General features: G+C 25.7%; 3 protein-coding genes across 9 annotated transcripts; 2 read left to right on the forward strand and 1 right to left on the reverse strand.

The window, feature by feature from the left end:
* Nucleotides 1-107: 107 nt before the first annotated feature.
* On the reverse strand, nucleotides 108-15,462 carry LOC127286871 (protein phosphatase 1 regulatory subunit 16A). 4 transcript variants are annotated; one of them, XM_051313487.1, is made up of 10 exons: nucleotides 15,044-15,462; nucleotides 10,110-10,373; nucleotides 9,713-10,015; nucleotides 9,424-9,566; nucleotides 9,062-9,187; nucleotides 8,912-8,987; nucleotides 8,576-8,793; nucleotides 8,190-8,367; nucleotides 5,242-5,455; nucleotides 108-834 (listed from the first exon to the last, which is right to left on the reverse strand). In XM_051313487.1, the coding sequence occupies exons 1-10, from the start codon at nucleotides 15,078-15,080 to the stop codon at nucleotides 768-770; spliced, it is 1,626 nt and encodes a 541-aa protein (XP_051169444.1). In that variant the 5' UTR covers nucleotides 15,081-15,462; the 3' UTR covers nucleotides 108-767. The 4 variants fall into 4 exon arrangements, with proteins under 4 accessions (XP_051169444.1, XP_051169442.1, XP_051169443.1 ...); XM_051313485.1 differs by having other exon boundaries at nucleotides 5,242-5,548; nucleotides 15,044-15,461; XM_051313486.1 differs by lacking the exon at nucleotides 15,044-15,462 and adding an exon at nucleotides 11,650-11,794 and having other exon boundaries at nucleotides 5,242-5,548.
* LOC127286888 (transmembrane protein 42) lies at nucleotides 12,024-15,663 on the forward strand. The gene is made up of 4 exons (XM_051313514.1): nucleotides 12,024-12,172; nucleotides 12,490-12,912; nucleotides 12,975-13,121; nucleotides 15,480-15,663. Exons 2-4 carry the CDS (start codon nucleotides 12,805-12,807, stop codon nucleotides 15,621-15,623), a joined length of 399 nt encoding a protein of 132 aa, XP_051169471.1. The 5' UTR covers nucleotides 12,024-12,172; nucleotides 12,490-12,804; the 3' UTR covers nucleotides 15,624-15,663.
* On the forward strand, nucleotides 15,646-27,820 carry LOC127286873 (dual specificity protein phosphatase 15-like). Of its 4 annotated transcripts, XM_051313492.1 has the most exons (9): nucleotides 15,646-15,792; nucleotides 17,891-17,982; nucleotides 21,154-21,560; nucleotides 23,375-23,491; nucleotides 23,573-23,697; nucleotides 23,920-24,091; nucleotides 24,224-24,402; nucleotides 24,548-24,745; nucleotides 24,903-27,820. In XM_051313492.1, exons 3-9 carry the CDS (start codon nucleotides 21,540-21,542, stop codon nucleotides 25,135-25,137), a joined length of 1,047 nt encoding a protein of 348 aa, XP_051169449.1. In that variant the 5' UTR covers nucleotides 15,646-15,792; nucleotides 17,891-17,982; nucleotides 21,154-21,539; the 3' UTR covers nucleotides 25,138-27,820. The 4 variants fall into 4 exon arrangements, with proteins under 4 accessions (XP_051169449.1, XP_051169451.1, XP_051169450.1 ...); XM_051313494.1 differs by lacking the exon at nucleotides 17,891-17,982 and having other exon boundaries at nucleotides 15,662-15,792; XM_051313493.1 differs by lacking the exons at nucleotides 15,646-15,792; nucleotides 17,891-17,982 and adding an exon at nucleotides 18,198-18,595.
* Nucleotides 27,821-27,839: the final 19 nt, after the last annotated feature.

A 27,839-nucleotide genomic window follows, 5' to 3' on the forward strand; every position in this document is an offset into this window, starting at 1 on the left:
AATATAACTTGAAAATATCTATTCGTGAAATGACTTTAGTGGTATGGAGTGGTTCATTCATCTGACGTCATATTTTCATGTTTCATATTGAAATACACACGTGGATATTAGTTTTTTTTTTAAATTTACTTCACAGCTACAATCATTATGACACGCAATTATATAAAAAAATATGCTGATAGACAAATTGATTATGATAATTTGGTGAAAGCCATAAAATTGGTGAAAATTGAAAATAAATCAGGACGTTCGGTTGCTTCAAGTTATGGCATTAGCCAAACAAGTCTTAGTCGCTATGTTAAAAAAGTGTCACTGCAATTTCCAGATTTCTCCACTGTCACCGATGATCAATTAAAAAATTATTTGAAAGAAATAACACATCAAGCTGGAAAGACGGTAATTTCAAATTTTTTTAATATATTTTTTTAATTTCTGTTAAATTTTGTGTTAATTTTTTAATTTTTTCCGCAGCTTTTTACGAAGAATCAAGAGCTAGGATTACTGGATTATATCATTGAATTTTCCAAGCTCAATTATGGTCTCACCATCAGTAATATTCGATGTTTGGCATATGAATATGCACAAAAATGTGCTATTCATCATCCAGATAGTTGGAATAAAGACGAAAAAGCATCTAAAGATTGGTATTATTCTTTTATGAAAAGACATCCAAATCTTTTGCTTCAAAAAACAGAATTAACGAGCGTATATCAAGCAAAAAATTTTAGTAAATTGACCAGCATTTGCAATGTATGTAAGAGGACATTCTATTTGAAAAGTAACGAAATGTGTCGTAGCTTCTTCACTTGTACAAATTGTGATACAGATCTTGACCTGAAGAATAATATAATTTTTTTACATTAATTCGTTAATTCTAAGCTACAAATAAATAATAACTAGAAAAAAAATTTGTTCATGCATTTAGACTCCTGGTACATACATTTATAAATATACCAGAAGTCTATAAATAATTTCATGGTCTATATTTTCACCTTTGAGAAACTGTAATTGTTCAAAAAAAAAAAGAAACGAATTAATAAAAAGACCTTTTTTCAGAATATTTGGTATATAATATATTATAGAGAATGCACAGTAATATATACAATACGTTATAAGTAAATATATAATAATAATAATTGTGAAATGCAGTCAGTCCGTGCTAAACACAGGTACAGATTTTTACACGATACTGAAGAAAGAGAAGAAAAATAATTTTTCTGAATAAAAATTTTCATATAAAGTTAAATAAAAAAAAAAAAATTAGTCAATTTGGATGCTTTCTTCAATATTAATGAAATTTCTATGACCGCTTTAATCATCAAGTATAATATCCACTCGATGACTAAAAATCAGAGTTGGATATCACTCAAAAAATTGGCATTACTTATTAATTAATTAATTATTTATACTAATTTATAAAAAGAACTCTCGAAATAATGACTAAAAATACCAATAAATATATATTCTAAATAAATATATATAAATGTAATTAAAATTATTAAATAACGATTAAAAATTTGACAATTTATATTTAATAATTAAAAAATTTCAAATAATTCGCTCTTAATTTCGGAATTTTTTCATTCTCCAACCCTGATATCTTAAAATATAATATATTTTTAAAAAAAGACTTTTTTGGCATCATCTTGGATGATAAGTTGCGAGGATAAAATAGTGAAAGTGTTTTTTGAGAAATTTTGATTTTTTTAGTGGAAGATTGATTTATTGTCAGAAAATTGAGATAATGATGGCACTGATTAATCATTATTATAATAGTATAAAAAAATGAATGAATAGTGGTAGAATTTGTAAATTTACAGAACCATTTAATTCTCGCAACTTGTTCAAAATTAAACACGCGTATACAATAAATGATGCGAATGATCGGATATAGATACTTTTTCTAATTTCAATTTTCTTAAATGCACATATATTTATAATTAATTCAAAAACATATATTCTCAATCTATAATAAACATTTTTCTAAACTGGGGCGATACTTTTATATATTTGACATTTTTTTTTTTTTCATTGAATTAAAAAAAGAATTGTCTTCTATATCATTTTTCATTATCACAATTTGTTTTTTAAAAACATTCCTTTATAATTTCAATAGCTAATACAAATTTCACTAAAAAAATTTTTTTTCAAGTCCATTTTGGACATACAATATACCCGATTAAATATTCAATTTGAACACATGACCAATTATCATAAATTTTTAAAACTAAATAAAAAAATATCATAATGCCTCTTACTTTTCAAAATTTAGACCTAATATATTATAATTTTGAAATATTTAATTGTTATATTTAAAATTTCAATTTAGAATTTTTGTTATAAAAATATTTTTTATATCTAACTTTTTTTCAATATACTTATCAATTTAATTGATAAGAGATAACAATAATTATTTTTTATGTAAATTTCGAAAAAAAAAATTAAAAGAAACTTTAATTAAGTGTCGCCCCAGAGATGACAAAAACTTGACACACAAATGTTACGACAATATTCTAAATAAATTCGCAGTCTCTTTTTTTTATTTCTTAAGTATTAACTATTGCAATAAGCTTATTATATTTGCCCGATAATTAAAACACATTTTCTACGAGAGCTAATGGACGAATTTCTAGAGTCTATTATCAAAGTGACAAAAGTATTTTTTTTTTTTTAATAATAAATCTGCTTCGTTGCGATTTGACGGAGTAAACGAGATTGAATAAAATTTAATAAGATGAAAAATATTTCTATTTTTTTTTTTAGAGCATTAGAAAGTACTTGATATTCTGACATATATGTATATAATTCGCTACAGAATATATAGTTCTTTTTTCTCTTTATTACCTGGCAGTAAAATTTCAGTTTTTGGCCAAGTTTTGGTGTGTATGCATTTTAATTAATTAATTTAAGAAAAGCGTGCTAAGAAAGAAATAATTTACAATTAAAATATAAGGCCATAGTAATTTCTATTTCAATTATTATAGTATTGAATTGACTCAAAATCAATTAGATGTAAAATATTCAAAATTCACTGCGCTTTAACTTTTTGCAGTATTCGCTGTTAAAAGAATAAAATCTCAACTTTTTTTTAAAATACTAGTTCTAAAATGTCTTCTATAAAAATACAAGTTCGTACACTCGTCGATCACAATGTTGGCATGGTATTCCACATTTACTTGGCATTTTTTATTATTCTTGTTCGCTCGCGATCAAACAAAAAAAAATTTCCATTATATTAATATTTAATATGTATAGCAGCAAGTACCAATATTAACTTTTGTAGAAATTCAAGTTTCATTTTCATTGCCATAATTATGAGCAATCGCTTTCCACTATGTGCATTATATATTAAATAAAAAATCATTTGTGCAAAAGTATATATCGAGATATATATATATATAGTTCAAGTAAAAACGGTAAATTTTGATTTTGAAGTTGTCTTAAGAATTATGTGCTAAATTGTAACTATATCGTACACTATAGGTGTTTATAAGGAATGTATCAATAATCACTATTAGGCTTTGAGCTTTTAATCTACAGAAATATTTTATCAAAACGAGAATACTTGTAGATATAGTCTCTTTTTAAAATAAAATTTTCTGTTTTATAGGAATGTTTCATTTTCAAAAAACTTTCAATAGTACTTTTTTTTAAATAAAATTTTAGAAAAAGCTAATAATAGCTTAATTAATAATAATAAAGACTATATATTTTTTCAAAATATTGTGGTTCAATAACAGTTCAAAATCAATATCAGCTTAATAATTGTTCTGATAAAACTGGTATGTATATAAAATGAAATCAATTAATTTTTTAATAGTCTTTATAAAACGAGATATTTTTTAATTTTAATTGTTTCATTAATGATAACCTAAACTATTTCATAGTTTTTTAATTTCTGAATAAAATTCTAATGTTTTTTTTCTTGTTTGACAGAAATATTTGGACAAAATAAAATTATATAAATTTAATTTTTTTTAAATAAATGCTAACGCAAAAAAAAAATAAATTAAATATGTTGATAAAATTCTGTATCATCTATACATTAGAACACAATTACATCAATGATGATGATAATGATAATGATGATGGTAATAATAAATAAAATAAAATTATATATACAACTATGAACCATTTTCATCGAGAAAAAAATATAAATAATTTAAATTCTATCTCTTTACGTATTAATAGTAATACAAAATGTGGATTTATCTCGTCAAGCAATTATACCACATATCTATTATTATTATTACAATAATAAAAAATTGCATCCACCTTTTCTTCTTTATAATTTTAACAAATATATATAGTACTTATAAATAGAAGACTTGCGCTGGCACTTAAGTACTTTTTCCTCACAACCTTTTTTCTTTTTTTTTTTGAAAACACAGTAATACTTTTCTTTCATTTTTTTTCTATACAATTAGAATTCTATTAAATACAATTCTAAACTTATTTGTTTTCAGTTTACACATCTCCGAAAAGTTTTTTCTCTAACACTTTTATAACAATATTATATTTTTCGAAAAAAATGACAACAAATATATTTTAATTTGTTTTATCTTTATTAAATAAAATTGTTTTTCTATTTTATAAATAAGAGAAAAAAATATTCCATTATTTCTGGAAAAATAATAATAAAAAGTGCATTTAAAAAAATATATGTTTTCTATATGTTATTTTAAAAAACCAAAAAAGAAGCGCATTTAACTTCAAAAATCAAAATTATGAAAAGTAAAAATTATCTCAATAAATAAAGAATTACGTAAACGAAAAATGATGTAAAATAAAAATTAAAGAGTTATGTAATTTAGAAATTACATACAATTAGAAAATTGTATTTTCTTATTATTATCCATTATTTTGTTTGTATTATGTTTCTAATTAATAATATTATTTCAATTGCAAACTTTTTTGTCGATTTGAATTATTTAATAATATTATTAATTAATTAAATAATAATAATAATAATAATAATAAAATTAATGTACATTAAATGATAATGTATATTCTATGTAATTCAAAAATTACATAAATAAAAGATATATAAAGTTGTCAAATATGAATAATTCGAGTAGAAAATAATTAAGCGCCCTGAATTTTTTTTTATAGTGCAAAGAGCAATACTTCTCGGAGTAAAAGCTATTCTTTTTAACTGTACAGGACTTCGAGTATAGCATGCACTGAATTCGCAAGAACAGCATATAATAATTATTTAAATATAAATACTAAAAGACTTACATAACGAGACAGCAGTTCTTTTCGGAATTATTATCCCCGAGGATCTCGCTGGTGTTACCTCTGAATCTCTGGAAGTCATCAGATTTCATTTCAGGATTGTCGATGGTGGAAACTGGTACTGACACTCCATTACCATTGGCATCAAGTGTGTTGCTGGTTGAATGTCGATTCTGGGCCCTCTGTTTCTTCAGGTCCGACAACGACTTGACGAAAACTACAGACACGTGTATGTTGATCTTGCCATTAGCATCGTTGTCTGTTGTATAAATTGGCTGCTGGCTACCGACAGGCGGGTCAGGCCCTGCGACTGCCGAGGCAAACATGTAAATCTAAAGCTATCCTTTTACCTGCATTGTCTCTCTACTGACTAAATGCGATCTTGTTTTTTTTTTTTTTTAACTTCACCTTCTCCTGCCCATTATCATGCATTTCTTTACTTTTTTTTCTCTTGCCAAAAAAACAATTTACGCGCGACTCTGCTTTTATCCCATTAAAAAACTACTACTTTTTTTTGCGTCATGCACTAACAGTGGAATCATTGAGTGAGTATAGAAAAACAATATATTTAAAAAATTGAGAATTCAGGCTTATAATACAATAATTTTTCATTTGTTTCAGTCTCTGTTAAAATCTTAATACTGGAAATAGAAATAAATTAAGAATTTCTTCTTTGAATTCTTTCTAAATTGCAGCGTTTGATTTTGACACAAACATTCGCAAGTGAGAGCAGTCTTGAAAAATAGAATTTTTATTACAATTTAAAATTGTAGTAAAAAAAGGCACAATTTTAAACTGTAAAGACAAAAAATATGCATAATGTGAATAAGAATAATATTCATGGGTTGCTATAAATAAAAAATCTAATATTTACTAAAATCTTATTATCTAATTAAGAACAAATATTATTTTAATTGAAAATTAAATTTTAAATCCGTTCCAAGTTGGGAATTTTAATTTTAAGAATTAATTAATTTAATTATTTAAATTAAAATTTATCAATTGAAATTTAAAAATTATTCGTCACACAATTAAACCACTGACAATAACAGTTTCCAATATTTAATTTTCGAACAGAACGTTCATATTAAGAAAAGTGTAAGAAAACTATTTTAAACCGAAAAACCATTTAGGTTGAGAGAAGGCAGCGAGTTATAAGTACTAAGTCTTCTTTTTTTTAATATAATATAAGAACGATGCAGTAGAGGATGCTTGATCAGATATATATATATATATATAAGACAAAAACACTAGAAGCCATCCAATGTAGCATTTGACTGATATGTTTTAAAAATGAATTAAAACCCTTGATAAACATTTTTTTTTTATCTATAATACAATTAATTCAAAGAGTATATCATAGCAAATTTACAAAAAAAACTGCTCGAGAATCTACACCATACAAATTGTAAGCCTTTATGATAAATTTTCTCAAATTTTGTATATATAATAATATATTATAAAACATTCCAAACTAATTCTATATCAGTTTTGAAATATGAAAGTTCCCGAATATTTTTTTGGTCGTCATTATACAGGCATTTTTAGAAACTCTAATCTATGTAGAATTTAATAAAACATGCCTTAAGAAAGTTCCGAAATTCAATTTTATATTGAAAGTAATTTTAGAGAAATTTTTCTCATATTTTGGATATTCATCATAAAATTGGAATAAAAACAGATTCAGTATTTTCTTTAATTTTGCAACAAATGGCCAAATTGTGAGAAAAGTTCTCTTAAATCAAACTCAACGGACTTGATAAGACCCTAAAATTAAATTTCTGAAACTCTCTTAAATTATTATGTGGCCTAGTAATATTTCTATAACAGTTCATTAAAAGTAGAATGAGAAAAATGTAATGAGTAAAATGTTCTACTTGTAGTATCAATTCCAATTGATTAGGCCTTTCTAAATAACTTTAATTTATCATAAAGTTTATATCCTGGATATATATTTCTTTTACTAAATTTAGTAATCTATAGTATTTTACAATTTTTCTTTTTGATTATTTTTCTATTATATATTTATTATTTATTATTAATAATTGAATTTTCACTAGAAATAAGAAATTTACAAAGACCTAACGCTAACAAGAATCCTATGTGATGAAGATTAATGTTTCATATTATAAGAAGAATAATGTCAAAAGTGCGTTTGCTTGTAATCGTATAAGAAGTCAGTTGATGTAGCAAAAACACATTACACAAGTTTAAAAAAAAGAGAAGTGATTACGATTGTTGAAACTTGAATAAAAGTTTTAAAGAAATAGGAAAGTCACATAAAAAACTGACCTCAGAATCATTTTATCGGGAGCACGCAGAAATGGAATAAAAAAATACAGATAAATGATTGATAGTTAACAAATTGCATTCAATAATGTATTTACACATTAGCAATTGCTACAAAATAGTGAATCGATATACATACACTTTACTCCCGATTTATAGCCAATGATATTTTAGCAAATTTATTTATTATACTCAAGATTTATATACCCGCCTATCGGTAATACTGAAATACTTAAGAAAACTCAATATTTTAATAGTAACTTACATATTATTATTTCAGTCTTCTTAAGTTAATTTTAATTTTCTGACTTTATTGACTTTCATTTATTATTTAGAAATTATTTATTGTCACTAATTTTTTGTGCACATTGTTTCATATATTTTTTTTAAATATTAAAATTTTCTTTTCTCAATAAAGAAATTAAAAAATAGAATATTTTTGAAATTTTTTTTTTTTTTAATTCTATTTGTACTTCAAAACAGTCAGAAAATTTTTATAAGCTTTCAACATATTTTGTGCGGTTGTCTCGTGAAGACAAATTTTGGACAACTACAAATTTTTAATCATTTTTTTTTTTTTGTCACAAAAAGCTATACCAATTACCACAAAAATAACCTACTAAACCACAACCAATGCAAGCAAATGAAGCCTCGGAATATACCTGAGTCTTTATCGACATCCTCATGTAAAAAGGAATCGTTGTCTTTTCCCTCTGGTCCTTTGCGAACAGTTGATGCAACTACTGTCGAATCAGTGTCATCGTCAGCAACTTCTCTCGTTTCGCCGTTACTTTCCGTTGCTGGTGCATTTGTCACTGGTGCCGTCATCGATACATATGTCTAGAAAATTAAAATTACAATATAGAAAATTTATTGACAATTTTTTTTTCATAATTTTTATTTTTAAAAAAGAAATGTCAATTTTTAGATTGTTTTTTCATTTTAAAAACTGTTTGTAATTATTATTTTTTCTAATACTTAATTAGTAAAAAAAAATTTTTTTACCAAAATTTGAAATCCTATCTGGAAACGATTGGAAATATATTACCTGTTGTGCTTGAATTCGCAGACGTGCTTCCTCTTGTGCGTCTTTTTTCGTCGTCAAAACCTTGTCTCTAATAGATGTTCTCCGAACGCTTTGCGTCCGTGTATTTATACTCTGCGACCTGCGTATTCTTCTACCTTGCGCCTCACGAAGTCGTTTACTCTCCTGTTCCGTCTTTAATTCCATAATTCGTTCCCTAATTTCAAGATCCTCGCAGATATCTACAAAAAAAATGTTGAATTATTAACCAATTTGATTAAAAGAAGAATTTACTTATTTAACAATAATTTAATAAATTTACAATAATTATTATTTTATACTGAAAACAGTAAATTTTACCCGCAGGTGTTTCGTCGTGTTTGTTCTTCGCATTGAGATCAGCTCCATTCTGTACTAATAATTCTAAAACTTCTAACTGAAATGAAAAACCGAAATTTAGATTGTTTCGTTTCCATTGAAAATTGATTCTGTTTTTTGAAATTATCTTACATGTCCCCAACAAGCCGCTGCATGAACTGGTTGCCATTTATCGTTATCCTCAATATCTGTGGAAACGTGTTGATCCAGAAGAAATTCTACTACTCGCAAGTAACCATTAGCTGCGGCTATATGAAGCTACAAATAATAATTTTTTAAAATTATTTGCTTTTATCAAATTACTTTCTATTTTATTTCTTTTCCTTTCTCAAGATTTTTATTTTCAAATGTTCGTCATAAAAAAAATAATTTTTCCCTGTATATTTCTATCATGATGTATTTAATTTAGAAATTGTTTTTTTCGACTTTTTTAAATAACATTTAAATAATTTTTTTATAATTTTCTCTATAAATAAAAATTGATATATACATACAGGTGTAGCACCTTGATGATCTTTGTATTCCAAATCGTTTCCCATAGACGCTAATTTTTGTAAATCTCGAAGCATTTGGACTTCTATTGAGGCCCTTGTGTCGTCAATGAGTTCTTGTGTTACTCCTCTTCTCGCCATTTCACCTTTAGAATACAAAAGGAAAAACGAACAACTGTTATTAAAAATTAACGAACAATGTTATTGTTAATTTTTGCATTTTTTTGATTTAAATTTCAAAAAATTTATTCTTGTAAGTACAATAAAGTACTGTAATTAATTTTCTAAATACCTTCAATGCAATCTAACGTTTTTTCATCCTCACAGATATCATACGGCATATTTCCATCGGCATTCACAGCCAAAAGATTTGCACCTTTAGCAATTAAATAACGGACAAGATGAAGATGCCCACATGTGGCGGCAGCATGTAATGGTGTCCATTTTTCACTATCCTCGGCGTTCACATTTGCACCAAATTCAACAAGAAGTTTAAGCATCTCTTCATTGTCATCAATGCAACATTGATGAAGTGCCGTCAAACCATCTTCGTTTGTTGAATCCGGATTCACTCCTTTTTTTAATAATCTCCTTACTAAAAACAATAATTGAATAAGTATAAATAATTATGGAAATATTTGCAAAAAGAAATTATTTTTAAATTGTAATTATCTTTTAAAAGTCTATACCTTCGTCAATGTCATTTCTTGCTGCCGCCTCAAGTAACATGACACTGTCATTGAAAAATATGTGCCGTTTATTACTCGTATGTCGAGTCTGATGACGCAGCCATTCCTTTTCCCTTTGACGCCAAACTTTTAGTTGTTGTAGTCGTCGATGACGAGCAAGATGTAACCTCTCCTGCGTTGTCAGCCTCTCTACGTGCACCATCTCCGCGACTAAATCCGAATGTTCCATAGCTATGTATTTATTATTCTTGCAACTGTATTTACCTGTTTTAATAAAAAACACAAATTAATTTATAAATAAATTTATTAATTGATTTAATTTTTATTTTATATGTTTATTTAATTACAAATCTTTAAAATACACTTTTATTTTACAATTTTTTTTAAACCCTACAAAATCTTTCTCTCTCAAATTTAAATATTTGTAACACTTTTTATTCTTGAAAATGATCTCGAAACGTCGAGAAGAATAAAAAATTGACTTTCTGTTTAATAGTTAGGATGAATTAAATTATTTTATTTATCTCGTCCAACTAAAATTTAGCACAAAATTAATAAACCATATCACACAAATTTAATATTTTGAAATTAATAATCTTTGAGAATGTCTCATTAAAAAATTTTATTTTATCTCATATTCGTATTTCTTTGGACGTCGTGTTCTCATATATAGGAAACTAAACTGAGTTATTTTCATTGTTATTATCAATCCTAAATCTTCTACATGTTTTATGAGTGTTTGTTGTAAATTTCCGTATCATGTATGTACGTTGATATAATAGGATTTATTAAAAGAGATTTTATATTTAAAATTAAAAAATAAAATAATCATTTGGAGAAAAAAGTCAGTAATTAAATAATAACGCTTCAACGTTCTTAAATTTTCAATACACGTAATCTTTGAAAGAACGTATACCTTTGATGCAAAACCTTTTAGAACGTAAATAATTTATTCAGAAATTGAAGGAAATGGTATTCTTCTAGTATGCAGAATTTTATAAGGCATAATAAAAAAGCTTCTTTCTTTTATTACATTTTTTTTGAGTGTTTTTTTTAGAACTAATATAATATTTGAGGATATCAAATTGAAAATTTTGTTTTAATAATTATTTTTTAAAAATTATTTTTTAGATTTATCTGCACATTTTTACCGGCATTTAAATTTTGATATATATTTTTTACGAATCTTGAATAAAATAATCCCACGTTCCATTTGCCTTTAATTCGAACAATTTCGGAACGATTGTAAAAGATAAGATGATTTATTACCTTTTTACAGACACAAACAAATACAATATTCTAAAGAGAAATGGTATTTTATTGATATCTATTCAGGTCCTATTGATTCTTATTGAACGAACTATAAAATTGTGAAATTGCTCCGTAAAACGGTAAAAATGCAGTGATTGAAATTCTGAATAAATAACTATATAAAGAAGTATAAGGTATTATATTATAAAGAAAAAAGGTGACATCGTGGCAATGAGAATGAAAAGTAAATCGCGAGATAAATCAGATAGATAACAAACATCTTACTTACATCAAAGCTGGTGGAATTTCTCGCACATGTCCTTTAGAGAAATACAAGTTCTGTCAGTTTGTTCTCGTCCTTTTTTTCACGCTAAGGAGCACCGGAATGTGTGAGGTCGGGTTATTACCGAGATTAAAAGTTTCACCTTCTTGAGAAATCATGCTCTTGAATTAATGGCATCGTCTCTCATTCAATTTTGATAACAATATCGACGTCGACTGTCACATCCCAGGAAATTTTGAACGCGAAAAATGCATTGAAAACCTCGGAAATGCCAGCGCGCACGTCCAACGTCTACCTGTCCGCCGCCATTTTTAAAACCACCTCGAACGCAAAACTACCTGTAGACTCGTGCACACACACACACTTTTTTCCGACTTTATTTTTTATATATAAAAATCCTTTTACATTAGTTGTTTCTTTTTTCTATTATTCAAAGTGACAACAATTAAATTCGTCACTTAATTATATCAGTTCCACATTGACAATGAGTCATAAATTCACTGGAACCTTTCTACATAGATATTTCGAGGTAAGATCCGGTTTTTTTTTTTTTTATCAATTTTGTTGTTTTACAACTTTCTAACAATATTATATTTTGAAAGTACTAAATAAAAGTGAATTTTGTCATTAAATTTCATAAAGATTTAGTAAAAATCTTCTTTTAATTCCAAGAAAATTACTTATAGAGAATTGTCGTAATTTTGAGGTTATATTTTTCAGGTATACTATATGTTCCTTCTATTTTTTATCAAAAATAATTTATAAATATCTTTTTTGTTTGGAAAAATCATCATAATTTGAGAATCAGATAAGCACTGTTTAATAATTGCGCATGTTCAATTGCAGATAGATTAACAATTAAATGAATTACTTCCTCTGCGTGACTTTCTCATTTGTCGCACATACATTGCAACGGAAATATTTTTTAATACCTCATTAAAAGGTTCATTTTATTGAAATTAACGGAGCGAAACATTTATGTCCTTGTCAATTGAAGTTTTAATATATTGATAATTATATATTAATCGTGGACATAATAAGAAAGGACCATGAAGTGATTATTGGAATTTTGCGAATTTGTCTCTTTAAATTTTAAAAGACTTGAAAAACATTTGGACGAATATTTATTAAAAATTTGATAATTAAAGAAGATAAAGAAAAATGGAGGGGAAAAACACTCAAATTCATTTGGCTGTATTTGCCGGTATTTTAGCAACAACCGGTAGTTTATTTGGCAAGGTTGCAGGAAGTTTTGATATTATGCCTTTGGTAAGTATTGAGAGGAAAATAAAAAATTTTCGTATTTAATTAATGAACTATTTTATTTTTAGGTTCACTTGTTGCCGAAGATATGTTTTTTAATACTTATGATTGGAAGTAATACTGCAGGTTGCACTTTTTTCGTAAAAGCTCTACAAGGAAACGAATCTTCGTTGCCGGCAACGGTTGCAAGCGCAGCGACAAACTATTTTTGTTCCGTAAGTCAAAAATCAAATTTATTCTACTCTTGTTTTCAGTTTATATGATGAGACACATCTCTCGTTATCTGGTTATCATGAAACGTTATCAACCAGTGACAGGCACTGCCGTCACCGTCTTAATTCGTCCCAAAGACAACTATTATTAACTCGGTTTTTTTTTATTTTTTATTCCTTGACAAATTCTTAAATTTAAATTATCATTATTTAATTTCGTTAGACTAAAAATTATTATTCGTCAATAAGTATAAATAATTTTATTATTTTTATTGTAAATATTTGTATTTACTTTATATTGTTAAATTAATCACATAATCATAAATTTAGTGAGGCAAATATTTTGATATTGTACAAAGTGTCTATAAACTGGTTTTTAATTTAATGCAATATTTAAAAATCTCTCTTTTATAATTGAATTGATGAGCTATTATAATTAGTGCATTTATTTTACGTTTTTTTTTTTGTTATTGTATATTCCGAGATTTTAAAAATAATTGCCGTCGTCTCTGTACTTAGCGTTCCTTTCCGCTTTCTGACAAAAGATTTATTTCCGGATATCTGAGACTTCTCGTGGAATAAATTATAGAGAGATGTGCTATATTCAACTCTGGATTTTTCCATTATAATCAAATTGTCAATGCGGTAAACAAGGTTTTTTTTTTAGTTATGCGTTATTCAGATGAGTGAAAAATGAAGAAAAAGATGAGAGAAGAAGAAAAATTAAAATTATTCGTTAAACTTAGAACGGGTTTAACAATAAGTTTTAGAAAAATTTTTTTCATACAAATTTCGTCAATTTTGATAAATTGGTTAACTTCTTAAAATAACATAATGATTGATATCTCACTCACGAGGTGAATTCGCCGGCAATTAATTTATTCACTTCGTGTTGATTCATTCGGAGAGTGTGCGCTTTAAGTGGAAGGGAGTGAGAGAGAAAGAGTGAAAGGTACTTTGTTGATAAAAGTTTTATTCCCCGACATCCTATATATAAAGCGTATGTATATGTATGTAATCAGAATCATGTTAGAAACACATTTATGATTTACACAATACATACTTCATCTTAACAGTTTAACGTATATATATACAGTTTGTACTTAATATTAATTTCCTAACTCTAGTCACAAGAGTTAGTGAATTATTCGATTTCACCGGTTACTATCTGATGCGTACAATCTTATTTAATTCATATAAAATCTACTTCTAGATATTTCATCTGATTTTTACAATTTGCAGGAAAATTACAATTAGAAACTTGCGAAAACAAAACTAAAATATATTAATTACATTAATGAATTTAAAATAAGTGACAAATTGTAATTATAAATTAAAATCAAAATTAATTGAAAATTTTGCTTTATATAAAGTTATTTCTTTTTTTTTTTTTGCTAGCATAAAAATAGCAAAAATATGTCTCGTTCTTTAAATTTAATTTCTATAAATTATTTATGATCTGCTTTGACAATTGGGAACTTTACGACTATTGTTTACGGGCCATTGATGCCGGCCGAAGGTCATCAATCCTTAAGGTCTTTCCTTTTCAATTGTCCTTAGTTTTTGCATTGCCATTGTCCTTAGTATTACTTTATTATATTTTCAAAATTATTTACATTGTGTTTTTTATTCAATTTTTTGTTTTTGCAAAAATACAAAACTCTAATCTTGTAAAATTAATTTTTTGCAAAACAAATTTGAAGATTGGAGAAAAAGTCGATTTTTTTTGCAAATTTATTATACGAAAATTTGCAATTTAAAAAATTGACTTATGTAATTTTGTAAAATGGGGGAAAATGTTTTTTTTAAAAGTAAATTATATCTAGAAGTGGATTTTGTTAAATACAAAAGAATTACTATTTGATTTATGACCACTTGAAATCATTGCTCAATAAAAAAAGTTATCAAAAATACAGAGAACTCACCTTTCGACACGTGAAGTTTCTTCTTCATGGATTTCATTATATAAAACGTTGAAACTATTTCCAAATTATGTATATAATCTCGTTTTTTTTTCAAAAATCATATAAACGTGTTTGTTTTACTTTTTCTTTTTAATTCACTTTTGTTTATTATTTTAATTTGTCATTTTTTTATCCACTTTTTGAGAAATTTAAATTTACAAAAAAACAAAATACCAATACTTAAATCTAAAATTAACGAGTTTTATTATTATTTATTTTAATAAAAAGTTATAAACATTATTTTGAAATAGTGAATTAAATTTGATATTAACTTGCTATCGATATCACTGTCGTTGATTGTAGGAAGTAGCCTTCATAGAAACTGAGACTTAAAAGATTACACTTGGTTGCACTTGACACTGATTTACAAATAATAATGTAATATCAATGATTTCAGGCACTGATAGGTTTTCTTGTATTTGGTGAATCAACATCATTGATGTGGTGGTGCGGAACATCATTAATTCTTTTTGGCCTACTCCTCATCTGTAATGCACCTGTTAAAGAATCCGTGTCCACAATCAAACGCAAACAACAATAATAATATTCTTCACCAAGCATTTTTACACTCGAGTGCTGCTGCTACTCTACTACTGGCCGGGAACAAACACAACGCCGATAATTCCCGAAGGATGACTCAACTTCGTCGTCGGATATAATAAAAAGTCAAAATTCAAACAAGAAAAAATACATCTTCATTAAAATTGGAAGTAAGCATATTTTCAAAATTTCTTTTTTAGTCATTAATTAATAATTTTTCAATTTGGCTAAATCATTCTTGTAAGCTGAAAAGATTATTCCTCTTTAATTGCGAGAATATTTCTGTTTTTTTAAAGAATTCCAATTTTAATGTTTTTTATTAAAAAAAATAAATTTTTAACACTAGTATTTTGGAAAAATTCAAATAGGTGTTACTATAATAATCCAAAGAAGAAATTACATTTACGATATACTTTTATATAGTGATGATTATTATTTTTACAGTCATTTAGATGAATTTTATTGGCAATTGCCAAAGTAATTTGAAATTTTTATGGATATTAAAGTGTTGGCGCGTATATAGAAAAACTCTTTGACGCATTCAAATTACAAGTGCTATGGAGTCACGTGTTAAAAGATAATAATGGAAGGTAATGCGCCATCCCGCCGGAAACTACTTACAATTATTATAATTATTTCAAAGTCGTTAAAAATTATATTGAAACAGAATTTTAATTGAAGGGTAGAACGAGAACATTCATTAATTTTTTTAAATAAATATTATACAAACGTTGCATTTTCTTAAAATAAATTTTGCGCTTCTACATTGTATATGAATTTAATGGAATTTAAATTTTGAAAATTAAATTATAATTCTGTCTCATCAATATGTATTAAGTAGATAAATATATTATAATAAATTTATTTACTTTAATTCAACTGGATTTATTACATCATAAAAATTAGTTTATATTATATATTTTATTATATTAATGTAATATTATAATATACTATATCAATAAAAAAATTTAATTCATGAAACATGTAACTTTTGTTTAAAAAAAGATATGAAAACAAAATAATGTCAATAATGGGCAAAAGATGATATTAGAAAATTATAAAACGAGAAGAAAGATTGAGGAATTTTTAGTTTGACGTCAGTATTTCTGCATTTCATATAAATAGATGAAATAAACTTTGCCGAACAAGATCGCCCCTTTAATACATATTCATGAGACAGTTATGCCGGAACATATTTTAATTAGCGATAATTTATTAAAAGTGTTATAAAAATAAACCCATTTTACGACAGTTCTAATAACTTTTATAACAAGTTAAATAAAAAAAAAGAAACAAACAAAATTGCTTACATTAAATAGAAGCAATGTTTTTCTTATAACTCTTGAATTATTCTTTTGGGATTTCATTGCATCTGATGTTTCTTTCTTTATTGTTTATTCTCATCAAGGACTTCCTATACAGGGAGAAAGTCCACTGGGCGTTGGTTTAAATTATCCACCCTAGGAATTCATTTAAAAATTTATTTAAAAATAAAGAATAAATCTTTAAGAATATTTATATATTAATAAAATATTTTAAAATATAAAAATTTGGAATTAACAATAATAATTGTATTTTAAAAATATTTATAATTTGTGTAAAAAATCAACTTTTTCATAATTTATTTTTAAAAAATTCGTGTTATTTTTATTCAGCAATTTTTTACGTTCTTTTTTTTTCTTTCAATAATATGTTTGAACTAGATTCATATCTAATTGGTTCTTTCGTCTCCTGACTTTTTATCCCCACGATCTTCAAGTGTTATGTTAGCTTTTATTTTTATTTTTAAAAAAATGCAACGAATTTGTTTCTCAACATTGCAAAAGAAAAAAAATTTTAAAAGATCTTTAAAAGATATTTGAATGAGTCAAGAGTTTCATTATAACGGATTTGCAATTATCTATATTGAAAATCACTTCCTCATAAATTATTATTTTATAATTTCTTCTCGATTATTGACGTTTTAATATAATTTCATTACAAGTGTTATTTAAATTAATTTTTAAAAAAATCTTTACTACCTCTTTTACAACGTTGTGTAATATTTAAAGCTTGAACAATAATAATTGTTTGCGAATTTGTCTGAAATGATAGAAAAAGAAAATATCATATTTTCTTTATAGTATTAATATTTTGTTATAATTATACTGTAATTAATGATAATAATTTAAATTAATAATTCTATAATAGTTATAAAACAAATTTTTTTATTTATGAATTGAAATTTAAAAATTTTGGAGTAATTTTTAAATAATCTATTTTTTCCAGGTTTGTACGAGTTTTTTTTTGCTTTAAAATTATTATCACATATAATTAAAGCATGAAACCCTAAATTTTCGACTTCACGTATATTAAAAAAGGTATATATATATACACGATTTATTTGTAAAATAAATATAATTAATTTGCTAAGTTAGCTGGACAATTAGTGAAAGTATAGGTATACATAGAGGGAGAGAAAAGCCTAATCGAGGGAACGCAAAGTTGTGGTGTGACCCAGGGATCTCATTCCAATGCCCTAGTAGACCAGATTTAACAATTTCGTTGGCCAGGTTATCGAGCGGCGCCTGCGCTCCCAACAATCCGTCCTACACCACTGTTAGTCCCAGTGTCTGTCTGTGGGCGCTTTTCTCCTGTTCAATCTTTTTCTTTAACAAACGAGACAGTTTTCGCACGGCGCGCCCTTCTGATACGCGATTAGCACCAACTCTCTTAACTTCCTGGTGCATTTTTCTCTTTTTCTTGTTCTCGCGGAATATCATATACAGAAGGCACTCATAATTTTTTTTTTTTTAAGAGCCCGTGATAAATCGAAAACTCATTTTCTTTTTTCGTTTTTATTTGATTTTTCTCCATTTTTCTTTTCTTTTTTTCCGTTAAAAAAAATTTTTTTTTTTTGTTTTTTTCGTTTTCTTTTTTTTTTTAATTTTTCTTTCAAGCAAAATCCAACTTTTCAATTAAACTTTATATAGGGTAAGATTTGACAATCAATTTTATATTCAAATCAATCTGTTGCTTCTGTAGCAATAACATTTATTTTTAAGTTTAGGAATAAATTTTTGTTGATTTTTTTTTTTTTTGAAATTATTATGTATGAGAAATTTTATATTCAAAGAAGCCAGATGAAAGTAATTGAAGTCGCGTGATGCATCCTGAATGTTTTTTTAATGCTATTATCGATACTCCAGTTATGATTCGATATATTATTATGCTTATGAAAAATATGTAACAAATCATTAATAACTTTTTATTTATTCATTGAATTTTTTTCGTGAGTAATTTTTCATTTCAATGAAAAGAATAACTAATTAAATTACTATTTTTTCATTCATATTTTGAAATTTGATATATTTTTAATTGTTTTATTTATTAGAATCATTAACTTATAATACTCTTTAAGTTGAAATACTTGAAGATAAGAAATACTTAAAGATTTTTCAAATTTGATTCTATAAGCTTCTTTTTCATTGAACATAGTAAATTGTAAAAGATCTGAAAATTTGACTGAACATTGCCTAGTAAAGATATTCACATTTTGATCTTCAACTAGTTGGAGTTTTATGAGAAAACGATACACCAGTTTTCACATTACCAGCGAACGTTAAAGATCATAAAAAGAAAAAATTTTTCTCTTCGAATATTATTATCATATTGAATGAAAAATTTTATTGATTCAACAAATGTTCCTACTTTATGCAGCAATGCGACTGTTTTATGATTCCAACAATGCACGAGATCGGAAAATATTAAATATTACATAAAAAGTCAGAGAAAGTAGTAAAATTTATGTTTCACTGGAAAAAAAAATTTTTTTTTCTTTGAAATTTATAAAACAAAAAAAAGCACTGACATAAATCGTGCTTATTTAATTTATATGAATGAAAAACCGTTAATTAATAAATCAAAGGCTTAATTTATTGAAAAATAATCCTAAAAAATTATTAATTCACATGTTTGCTACATAAAATAGTGTAATTATTATTAATTCTAAATTTTTCTATACAACTCATAAAGAATGTGACTAATAATAACACATGAGTCTCTTGAGATTTTTTGGACCAACAGAGATTCTTAATTAAAGAAATGAAAAATTATTCACCTTTCTCACTGGTTAGAAAATAATTTTTATAAAATGAATGATAAAAATTAATTTTAAAGAATTAAATTTTAAAGAATAGTTGGAAATAATTGAAAGAAATTATTAATTCTTAAGATATAACAGAAAAAATTAAGTAGTTCAAAATAATTTGAATAAATCAACATAAATCACAAAATATGATGTTACATATTTTCCAAAATGCATTTTTAAAGGTGTCCTTATTTTTATAAACAAAAAAAAAACTACTTTGCCATCTGGGACGTCCAATTACTTTTATTGAATATGAACCAAAACATGTTTACCAGTTGAATAGCTTTCATGGAAACTGATGTGGCCAATATGTGTCATCATTTATTTGAATTCAATATTACATGGAGATTCTGTTTCGCTTGAAATTCCAATTTTAACTGATTCAATTCAATCATGATTTTCTTGTTATGCTCAATGAAAAATAAAAAAACTTTTATTGAATCGTTAAATTAATTGTCAAATTTCAAATTCGTATTCATTTTTTTAACAAAGGAACCAATAAAAATTGGTAATTTTAGTGAAAAGTCCTTAACTTTCAGCAAATAAGTAAAAAATTAATCAAAACGTTTTAAATAAATTATTAAATTTTTTAAAAAATTAATTTTCGCGGTTTTTATGATAACTAATTTTCATTTAATTGTCGAGTAATAGTATTTTAATGACATAGTCCTTAGGACTATGTATGTAACATAAGGAAATTTATAATCAAAATATCAATATCAAATTTACAACATTGTTTATTGTTTATATCTAATCAGATAATTGCTATTTAACTGATCTGAAACAATGTTAAACGACCACTATTATAGTAGAGTATAGATAGAATATCATTTCGAGATGGGGTGAGCACCAGTGGATAAAGCCAATTACGATCCGACGAAAATTGTCTGACTAACAACTTCCTACTCTACTACCAAAACCCCTAATGAAACTGATTGAATATCAATTAAACTTTTAAACATTTTTTTCAAAAGTATTAATTAAAATTTACAACCTAATTATTTAATTCAATTGTATATTTATAAAAATTACTTTAATTTTTTCCCCACATTAATCAATGGATTATTATAATACGATGTAAACTTTACAAATTAATTTTTTAGAATTTTTTTTTTATAATAAAAAAATTTCAAATATTTCTTTCAGGGTAACATTTTAAAAGTTTATCACAATAAACATTTTTTTTATTTATTTTAATTTCTATGATAATAATTTTAATTAAATGAGAGATAATTCATTTAACAATATAATATATTTAATTAAAAATAATGTCCCGACAGAAAGAGGGCAAATATTTTTAGAATTTGTTAAAAAAAAAAAGCGAATTCAGATAATAAGTTTGACTTGTTTTCCTTCTCTCTATATTTTATCAGAGAAAAATGTTCACTTTTCATTTTTATAGAATTGCTTCATTCGCGCGTGAATGAGATCCATGAATGCAGTCAAGTGAATATTGAAAAAGATTAAAAGAATAAGTGGCGAATCGAGGGAGAGAGGGAGAAAGAAAGAGGGATCGAAGATGAAACGCTGTAGACAGCGAAAAAGGTGCAACATGGGATGGGCACCTTCATCAAAAAAATTCAAGAGGCCGAAGACGACGGGGATGACAATGAAAGGATGGAGGAGGCTCGATGAGTAGAGAATAATCTTGAAAACAATATGCTATGTATACATATATGATAGACAACCGATAAAAAAAAACTCTTTTAAATCTCCAATCATTATCACGTTCTCGTTGGCTGTGACTTTAAACAATAGAAAATCTAGATCTTTTTCTCAAACGACAAAATGGGCAATGGCATGAACAAGGTAAATTCTTTTTTTTCTCAAATTTCTTTCTATAAATAATTAAAAAAAAATTTTAGCACTAATATTTATTTATCATATACGAGAAATATTGTATAAAAGTATTGAAAAATGTTAACATTAAAAATAAAAATATAAACTGAAATGTTATATTGATAAAAAAAAAGATAAAGCAAAATTTATTTTTATTTTCTAATTATATATTATTGAAATAAAGAAAGAAAAAAATTTATAAAATATTATCGGATTTTTTTCTTATAAAGAAAAAGTAAATTTCAAACTTTGATGTATGTAGTATAAAAGTACTTTAAAATATTCTTTTGGTGTTCTTTAATTGGTCAAATAATAGACGTGATTTAGTGTTCGTTTTGGGCCAAAAGGGAAATTATTTTTTTGGCATAAATTAAACAATGCCGTATTCGAATAGAGACCACTTTTGCTTGGAATTGTGCCAATAAAACACTAACCGTCGGTTTATGATTTATGATCATTTTACTAACTTTTTTTTTCTTATTTCTATCAATAAAAAAAACGAAAACTTTTTTTCTTTAATTAATAAATTACCATTACTTGAATTTCTTAATATAAATTGATTCACAAGTTTTTCATAGTCTAGAACAATATATTTGAAATAGTTGATTATTTCTTAAATTTTAAGAATTATATCTGAGAAATTTTTTTTATTGCTAAAATTGAATTATTTCTTATTATACAAATAATTTTTAAGAAATATAATTTTCTTTTGTTTAGCAAAATGAAAATTATATAATTTATATAAAATTATCAACAGTATTAATATTCTTGTATACTTGTATTGATTCTTAGGTGAAAAATTCTCTTTTCATTGGTTTCATTTGAAACTGTGTGAACTGATTTACACATAAATTCGCGAATAGTTATTTATTTTCCTATATGAAAGAATAAATAAAATATATATTTAATTGTGAATATTATCTTAAAATGTAAACTATTTTTGGAAACAGGGTCATGGCCCAGAAGTCAGAAATCTCTGGACAATTTCCCATATATATATATATATAAATATTCTTAAATATTTCTTATTTTAATCGAATGTAATTTTTGTTTCTTAAAATTATTACTTGATAATCATTCATATTAAGTAATTAATATAATTCTAATAATTAAGTGTTTCTGTTTATAATATCAAATAGGGATAAAATAATTTTATTATGAAAATTAATGAAGTATTGTTCAAATTTTCGAAGAATACTTTATAGCTATCGTGTAAAGACTATTGAACTATTTTATAATTATTATTACGCTATAGATAATTTAAAAACCATATCAAACTTTTTGTACCTAAAGCCGTCGACACATTATGCATATTTATAAAGGAAACTTATCAACGTCAATATCTATATCTGTCTACATTTTGTGTCAAACGTTCAATATTACAGAACGTCCTCATTTTAAAGTGACTCCTACAATTCTTTCATTCACTAATACTTTTTTCTTTTTATGAAAATCACATTCTTCTTTTATACAATTGATTTACTTTTAGAACAAGTGAAAATAACTTTTCTCTTTGATCTTTATGAAAAATGACAATAATTTAATTAAACATTTTCTCCGTTGTTTTATATGATGTCATTGATTTTCAAAATTGAATAAAATAATAATTAAAATTAAATTAAAATAATATTAATTATTAATTTATTTTCTTTTGAATTATTTAAATAAAGAATAATGTCAGTAATTTAAATATATAAGACTAAATGAAATTCAATGTTAGTGATACAATAATTATTAAAATCTCTGCGCAGTTAGTAGTTAATTACCTTACCGTTTTTGTCAAGGTCTTGCCGGGTCTTTACGTTGGCAATTATCGTGACAGTAAGGATGCCACACAACTGGAGCGTTATGAAATCACTCATATCCTTGCCATACATGATGCAGCACGTCGTCTTCATTCTGTAAGTTTAAAAAAAATTCTTTTTTAATTAAATAAAATTTTTTCTCTGTTTCAAATATTTAGTTAATTTTTTTCTTATCAGGACAAGCATTACTTATGCATATTAGCGGCTGATACACCGGACCAAAATTTATCACAATATTTTTCTCTCTGCAATGATTTTATTCACGCAGCACGTCTTCGAGGAGGCAACGTTTTAATTCACTGGTAAAATTATTACAATAGTTTTATTTAAATTATAGAATCACTATACAGAAGAAAATAATGTCAAATTTTTATATAAATTTTATAAGAATTTTTTATTAAAAAAATTCTGTATGGAGAAAAATTGTTTTGTTCTCCTTTTATATCTTATTTTTCAAAAAAATAAAAAGGATGTTTAGAACTATAAAGGCGATTTTTTAAAAATTTGGATTCTTTAAATTTCAGTTTAGCCGGAATGTCACGAAGCGTGACGGTTGCGGTCGCATACATCATGAGTACCACAAATTTATCGTGGAAAGATGCGCTCAAAGTGGTAAGGGTTGGACGAGCAGTGGCAAATCCAAATGTTGGATTTCAACAACAACTCGAGGATTTTGAAGCTACTCGTCTTCAAGAGGTGTGAATTAAATTTCAAATATATTATACCGTTAATTTGTTTATTATTAAAATTTTACATTTATTTATTTGTTTTTATATAATTCAAAATTATTTACAAAACAATATAAATAAGAATAAAAAAAAATTACAGGAGAGAAGAAGATTAAAAGAACGTTTTCCCAGTTTGGCTCTCGCCTCATCAGATGGTGAAGCTTGTAGAGCGACTTTGAGAAATTATGAGACTTTAGCATTGGCTCGAGAAGTCTGCGAGGGAAAATGTGCTATGGGTCGTCCTTGTCCAACCGGATTATGCAGGCAACCTTCCAAAAGGTTCGTTTCTTATTGTTAAAACTTTTTAATTTTCATTTTATTAATGTTCTTTTATTATTTTTACTTTATTACTTTTTGATATAAGAATAAAATTCTGTTGTTTCGTTGAAGAAATGGGACAAATAAAATAATTGTCTTTTATCAGAGCTTTGAGAAGAAAATCATCTTCAAGCAGTACAGGAAGTCTAACTGGTGGAAGAACACCACCTCAAACCCCGAGAATGTTACCTTCGGCGCCACCTTCACCAGCTTTGCCCAGATCATGTAGTTCAGTTTCAGCCATAAAACCACGAAGTGCTCCAGTTGGTTTATATTCTTATACTGGATCTGCTCCTCCATCACGGTAATTAAATTATATTTATTTTTAAACATTTTTGCAAATATTTTTTATTTTAATAATTTAGTTTATTATTAATACAAAATGATATTGATAATTTTCTCACTTAAGATTAAAAAACGAATAATTCAGTACTATTTAATTTTTTTTTTTATTTTTCAAGTGCTGTATCAAGAGTTGATCTCTCAGCAGCTGTGGCATGTAGCAGTAGCAGTGTCAGTCTTTCAAATATGGGACGAACTGGACCGGGAAGTTCCTGGAGGTTAACGGCAGGATCCGCTCCAGTGACACCAAGAACAACGCCACCAGTATCACCACAACACTGGCCAAGGCGTGTTCCATCACGACAAACACCTCAACTTCCAGTGCCGCCCGAATCTCCGTCACCGTTGACGTAGCATTATGAATTCGTCAGTCCCTTTCGGAATCTGACGAAATGACTTTATTTTTCATTCAATTTTCACACACTCCCAAATGAGTCCAAAACGAAAAATGTCTTTGTGAAAACGAAAATCGTTTTCCCTCAGGATGTATATTAGGACAAGAACGAATCATTTATTATGAGGTGGGGAAAAAAAAATTTACACAATTTTACAATAATAATTTGCTTTTTTTGAGCCCTCATAGTGATTTTTAAGAAAAAAAAGGACAAATTTAGTCCAATTATTTTTTGCATTGAGAGGCCGATTTTAGAATAATAGTCAAATTTTGCGAATATTTCTCAAATGAATATGTTTAATATGAGAAATGTTTGATTTTAATAATCGACAGATTTTTTAAGAAAACCCAAATTGTTTTTTAGATATATATATATATGCGTTTAATCGATCTGTTATCGAGTTTCATTCGTTAAAAATGTTGATCGTTATTTAGTGGGAGAGATATTAGTCTTATTAGCCAAATAATAAGAATTTTAACTTTTATCAAATAGGTTATTAAAAAATATTAATAATAACTATAAAATAATTGTTTCGTGATTAAATTATTCGAGATTTTGAATTATAATTATATTGTTACAGTATTTTTTTAATTAAAAATCAATTCCGATCGACAATCTTTTCCTTTTTTTTTTCTTCTTGTGGGAAAAAACTGCCGGTCTCCGAATAATGAAATGTTCGGTTTTTTTGTGTGTAAAAAAACTGCTTTAATGTCACGTCCAGGCAGTGTCCATGCAAAATCCAAAACCTTAATATATGGATTTTTGCACCAAATGCCGATTCAATGTCTTTCAGAAGTTTGCTAATTAAGATCACGCTTGAGCTTATATGGACAATTTTAACATCTTTCAATATATATAAAGTGGAAGGCTATTTTAAAAAATTTTAAATGTTGAGGATCGCTCAACTTTTTTTGAAAAAAAATGTCCTGCATTGATCGCGCAGCCGTCCAAAAGATTGTTGGCTTTCTTAAAAGGGATACAAGAAAAATATATATATATATAATTAAAACAAAAATGCATTAAAAATAACATGTGCAATTGTTATTTACAAACACAAGTGAAGTAATGTTGTTGTGGGGTGTTTAGAAAATTTTATAATTGTTGGCAAAAAAAAAGTTACAAGAATTTTGTAAATATGCACGTATTATTAATCTTAATTATAATAATCATCAGCATCATAGATAAGAAAGAGAAAGTATCATAAACAAATATAAATATCAGAATTTTTAGTATGAAGACTGTGAACGTTCGAGAAATAACAAATTAATTTAATTTTTGATTAAAAATTGAAACGTATTTTGTTTCTTTAATACCAAAAAAGAAAAATTGTTATTTGAAAGATAAAACTTGAAATTTTATTTGAAATGATTTAAATATTTTGAAAACGTTTCTATATATTCAAACTTAATAAATTTAAAAAAATCATACTCAAATTCCAGGACTTTGAAATAATGCACAAAAGCAATGTAAAAAATGAAACACACATGATCACTAAGCTCGATGCGAGATATTTGTAAATATTAAAAATTTGGGAGCATCGTAAATTAGAGAAAAAAGTTAAAATTCTCCATTTCTGCTTTCTTTTGACTAATGGCTCTTGTTTGTAAAAGAAATATATATATATATTTATTGAAAAAAAAATTTTCTTGCAAAATAAGCTTGAAAAGTGATTAAACAATTTTTTTTTGTAATATTCAAATTGAAGTCTAATTTTTAATTAAAAATTTTATTACTAAGAAAGATAAATCAAGCGAAACTATTAATATAAAAAGTAGGTTTACAACTGAAAATATCGTCGATGCTGCAATTTTATACAAAACTGAGTTTAAATAAAATTTTAATTAAAACAAAAAAAAAAAAAATGCAGTGCATTCGAAATGTAGTTTTAAATTCTCTAGCTATAAGTAGGTGAACATAAAATAGAAAAATTTAGAAACAGTGCAATTCTCAAATTTCTATTTTAAATGAATCGAAATATCATTTAATGGAAATTTTTTTTCTGCAAATCCATATTACATTTATTCTAAAAAATTTGAAAGAATTTAAAAAAAAATAATTATTCCCTTGCAATAATATATAAAGAAACACTTGCGGATGTGATAGTGAGAAATAAAATGAATTTAAAATAATCAACATACAAGGGATGACAGCTAATAATTAATTAAGTTTTTTTTTTATTTTTCGAATGAATTTCTAATTCATTTTCTAAATGGTTTTATTCTCTCTGTATAAATTTAATTGTCATTCTTTCTGTGTAAATTTAATTTTTATTAATTAATTAATTCACAATCATTCTTGCATTTTACATTATCAATTTTCTCTCCCTCATTATTAGAAAACAATTTTCTCATGAGATCTATCATTATTACTGATGCAAGTTGGAAATGCAAACACAATGACTTTAAAACTAAACACTGAAACATAATCACAATTGCTTAAGTAAAAAAAAATATCTTTGGCTGTGTTGAATCCTTTCATCAACAGATCTTAAAAATGATATATTTCTTTAACTTCGTTCTATATTAAATGCAAAACAATGAAAGTACCTGGAAAATCTGTTTATTCTCTTAATTATCTATTATGAAATTTATAAATAAAATAATTATATAAATATAATACAGTCCGAATAAGAATAAAGAAAATAGTACAAAACAAAATTTT

The sequence above is a fragment of the Leptopilina boulardi genome, unplaced genomic scaffold (genome assembly GCF_019393585.1).
Source record: "Leptopilina boulardi isolate dan_hultmark-lab unplaced genomic scaffold, ZJU_Lbou_2.1 LbouV2_364, whole genome shotgun sequence".
In the NCBI taxonomy this organism is placed as follows: domain Eukaryota; kingdom Metazoa; phylum Arthropoda; class Insecta; order Hymenoptera; family Figitidae; genus Leptopilina; species Leptopilina boulardi.

What these genes read in the sequence shown, in the direction of transcription:
- LOC127286888 (XM_051313514.1), top strand. Translation starts at nt 12,805, where the DNA reads ATGGAGGGGAAAAACACTCAAATTCATTTGGCTGTATTTGCCGGTATT. An exon ending in GTTTTGATATTATGCCTTTG is followed by an intron (nt 12,913 to 12,974) that starts GTAAGTATTGAG and finishes TTTTATTTTTAG; the next exon opens with GTTCACTTGTTGCCGAAGAT. An exon ending in CGACAAACTATTTTTGTTCC is followed by an intron (nt 13,122 to 15,479) that starts GTAAGTCAAAAA and finishes CAATGATTTCAG; the next exon opens with GCACTGATAGGTTTTCTTGT.
- LOC127286871 (XM_051313485.1), bottom strand. Translation starts at nt 15,080, where the DNA reads ATGAAATCCATGAAGAAGAAACTTCACGTGTCGAAAG. An exon ending in AACGTTAGATTGCATTGAAG is followed by an intron (nt 9,567 to 9,712) that starts GTATTTAGAAAA and finishes TGTATTCTAAAG; the next exon opens with GTGAAATGGCGAGAAGAGGA. An exon ending in AAGAACTGCTGTCTCGTTAT is followed by an intron (nt 835 to 5,241) that starts GTAAGTCTTTTA and finishes ATTATTCTTCAG; the next exon opens with GTCAAGATCTGTATCACAAT.
- LOC127286873 (XM_051313491.1), top strand. Translation starts at nt 23,294, where the DNA reads ATGAAATTCAATGTTAGTGATACAATAATTATTAAAATCTCTGCGCAG. An exon ending in GGCAACGTTTTAATTCACTG is followed by an intron (nt 23,698 to 23,919) that starts GTAAAATTATTA and finishes TTTAAATTTCAG; the next exon opens with TTTAGCCGGAATGTCACGAA. An exon ending in TGCAGGCAACCTTCCAAAAG is followed by an intron (nt 24,403 to 24,547) that starts GTTCGTTTCTTA and finishes GTCTTTTATCAG; the next exon opens with AGCTTTGAGAAGAAAATCAT.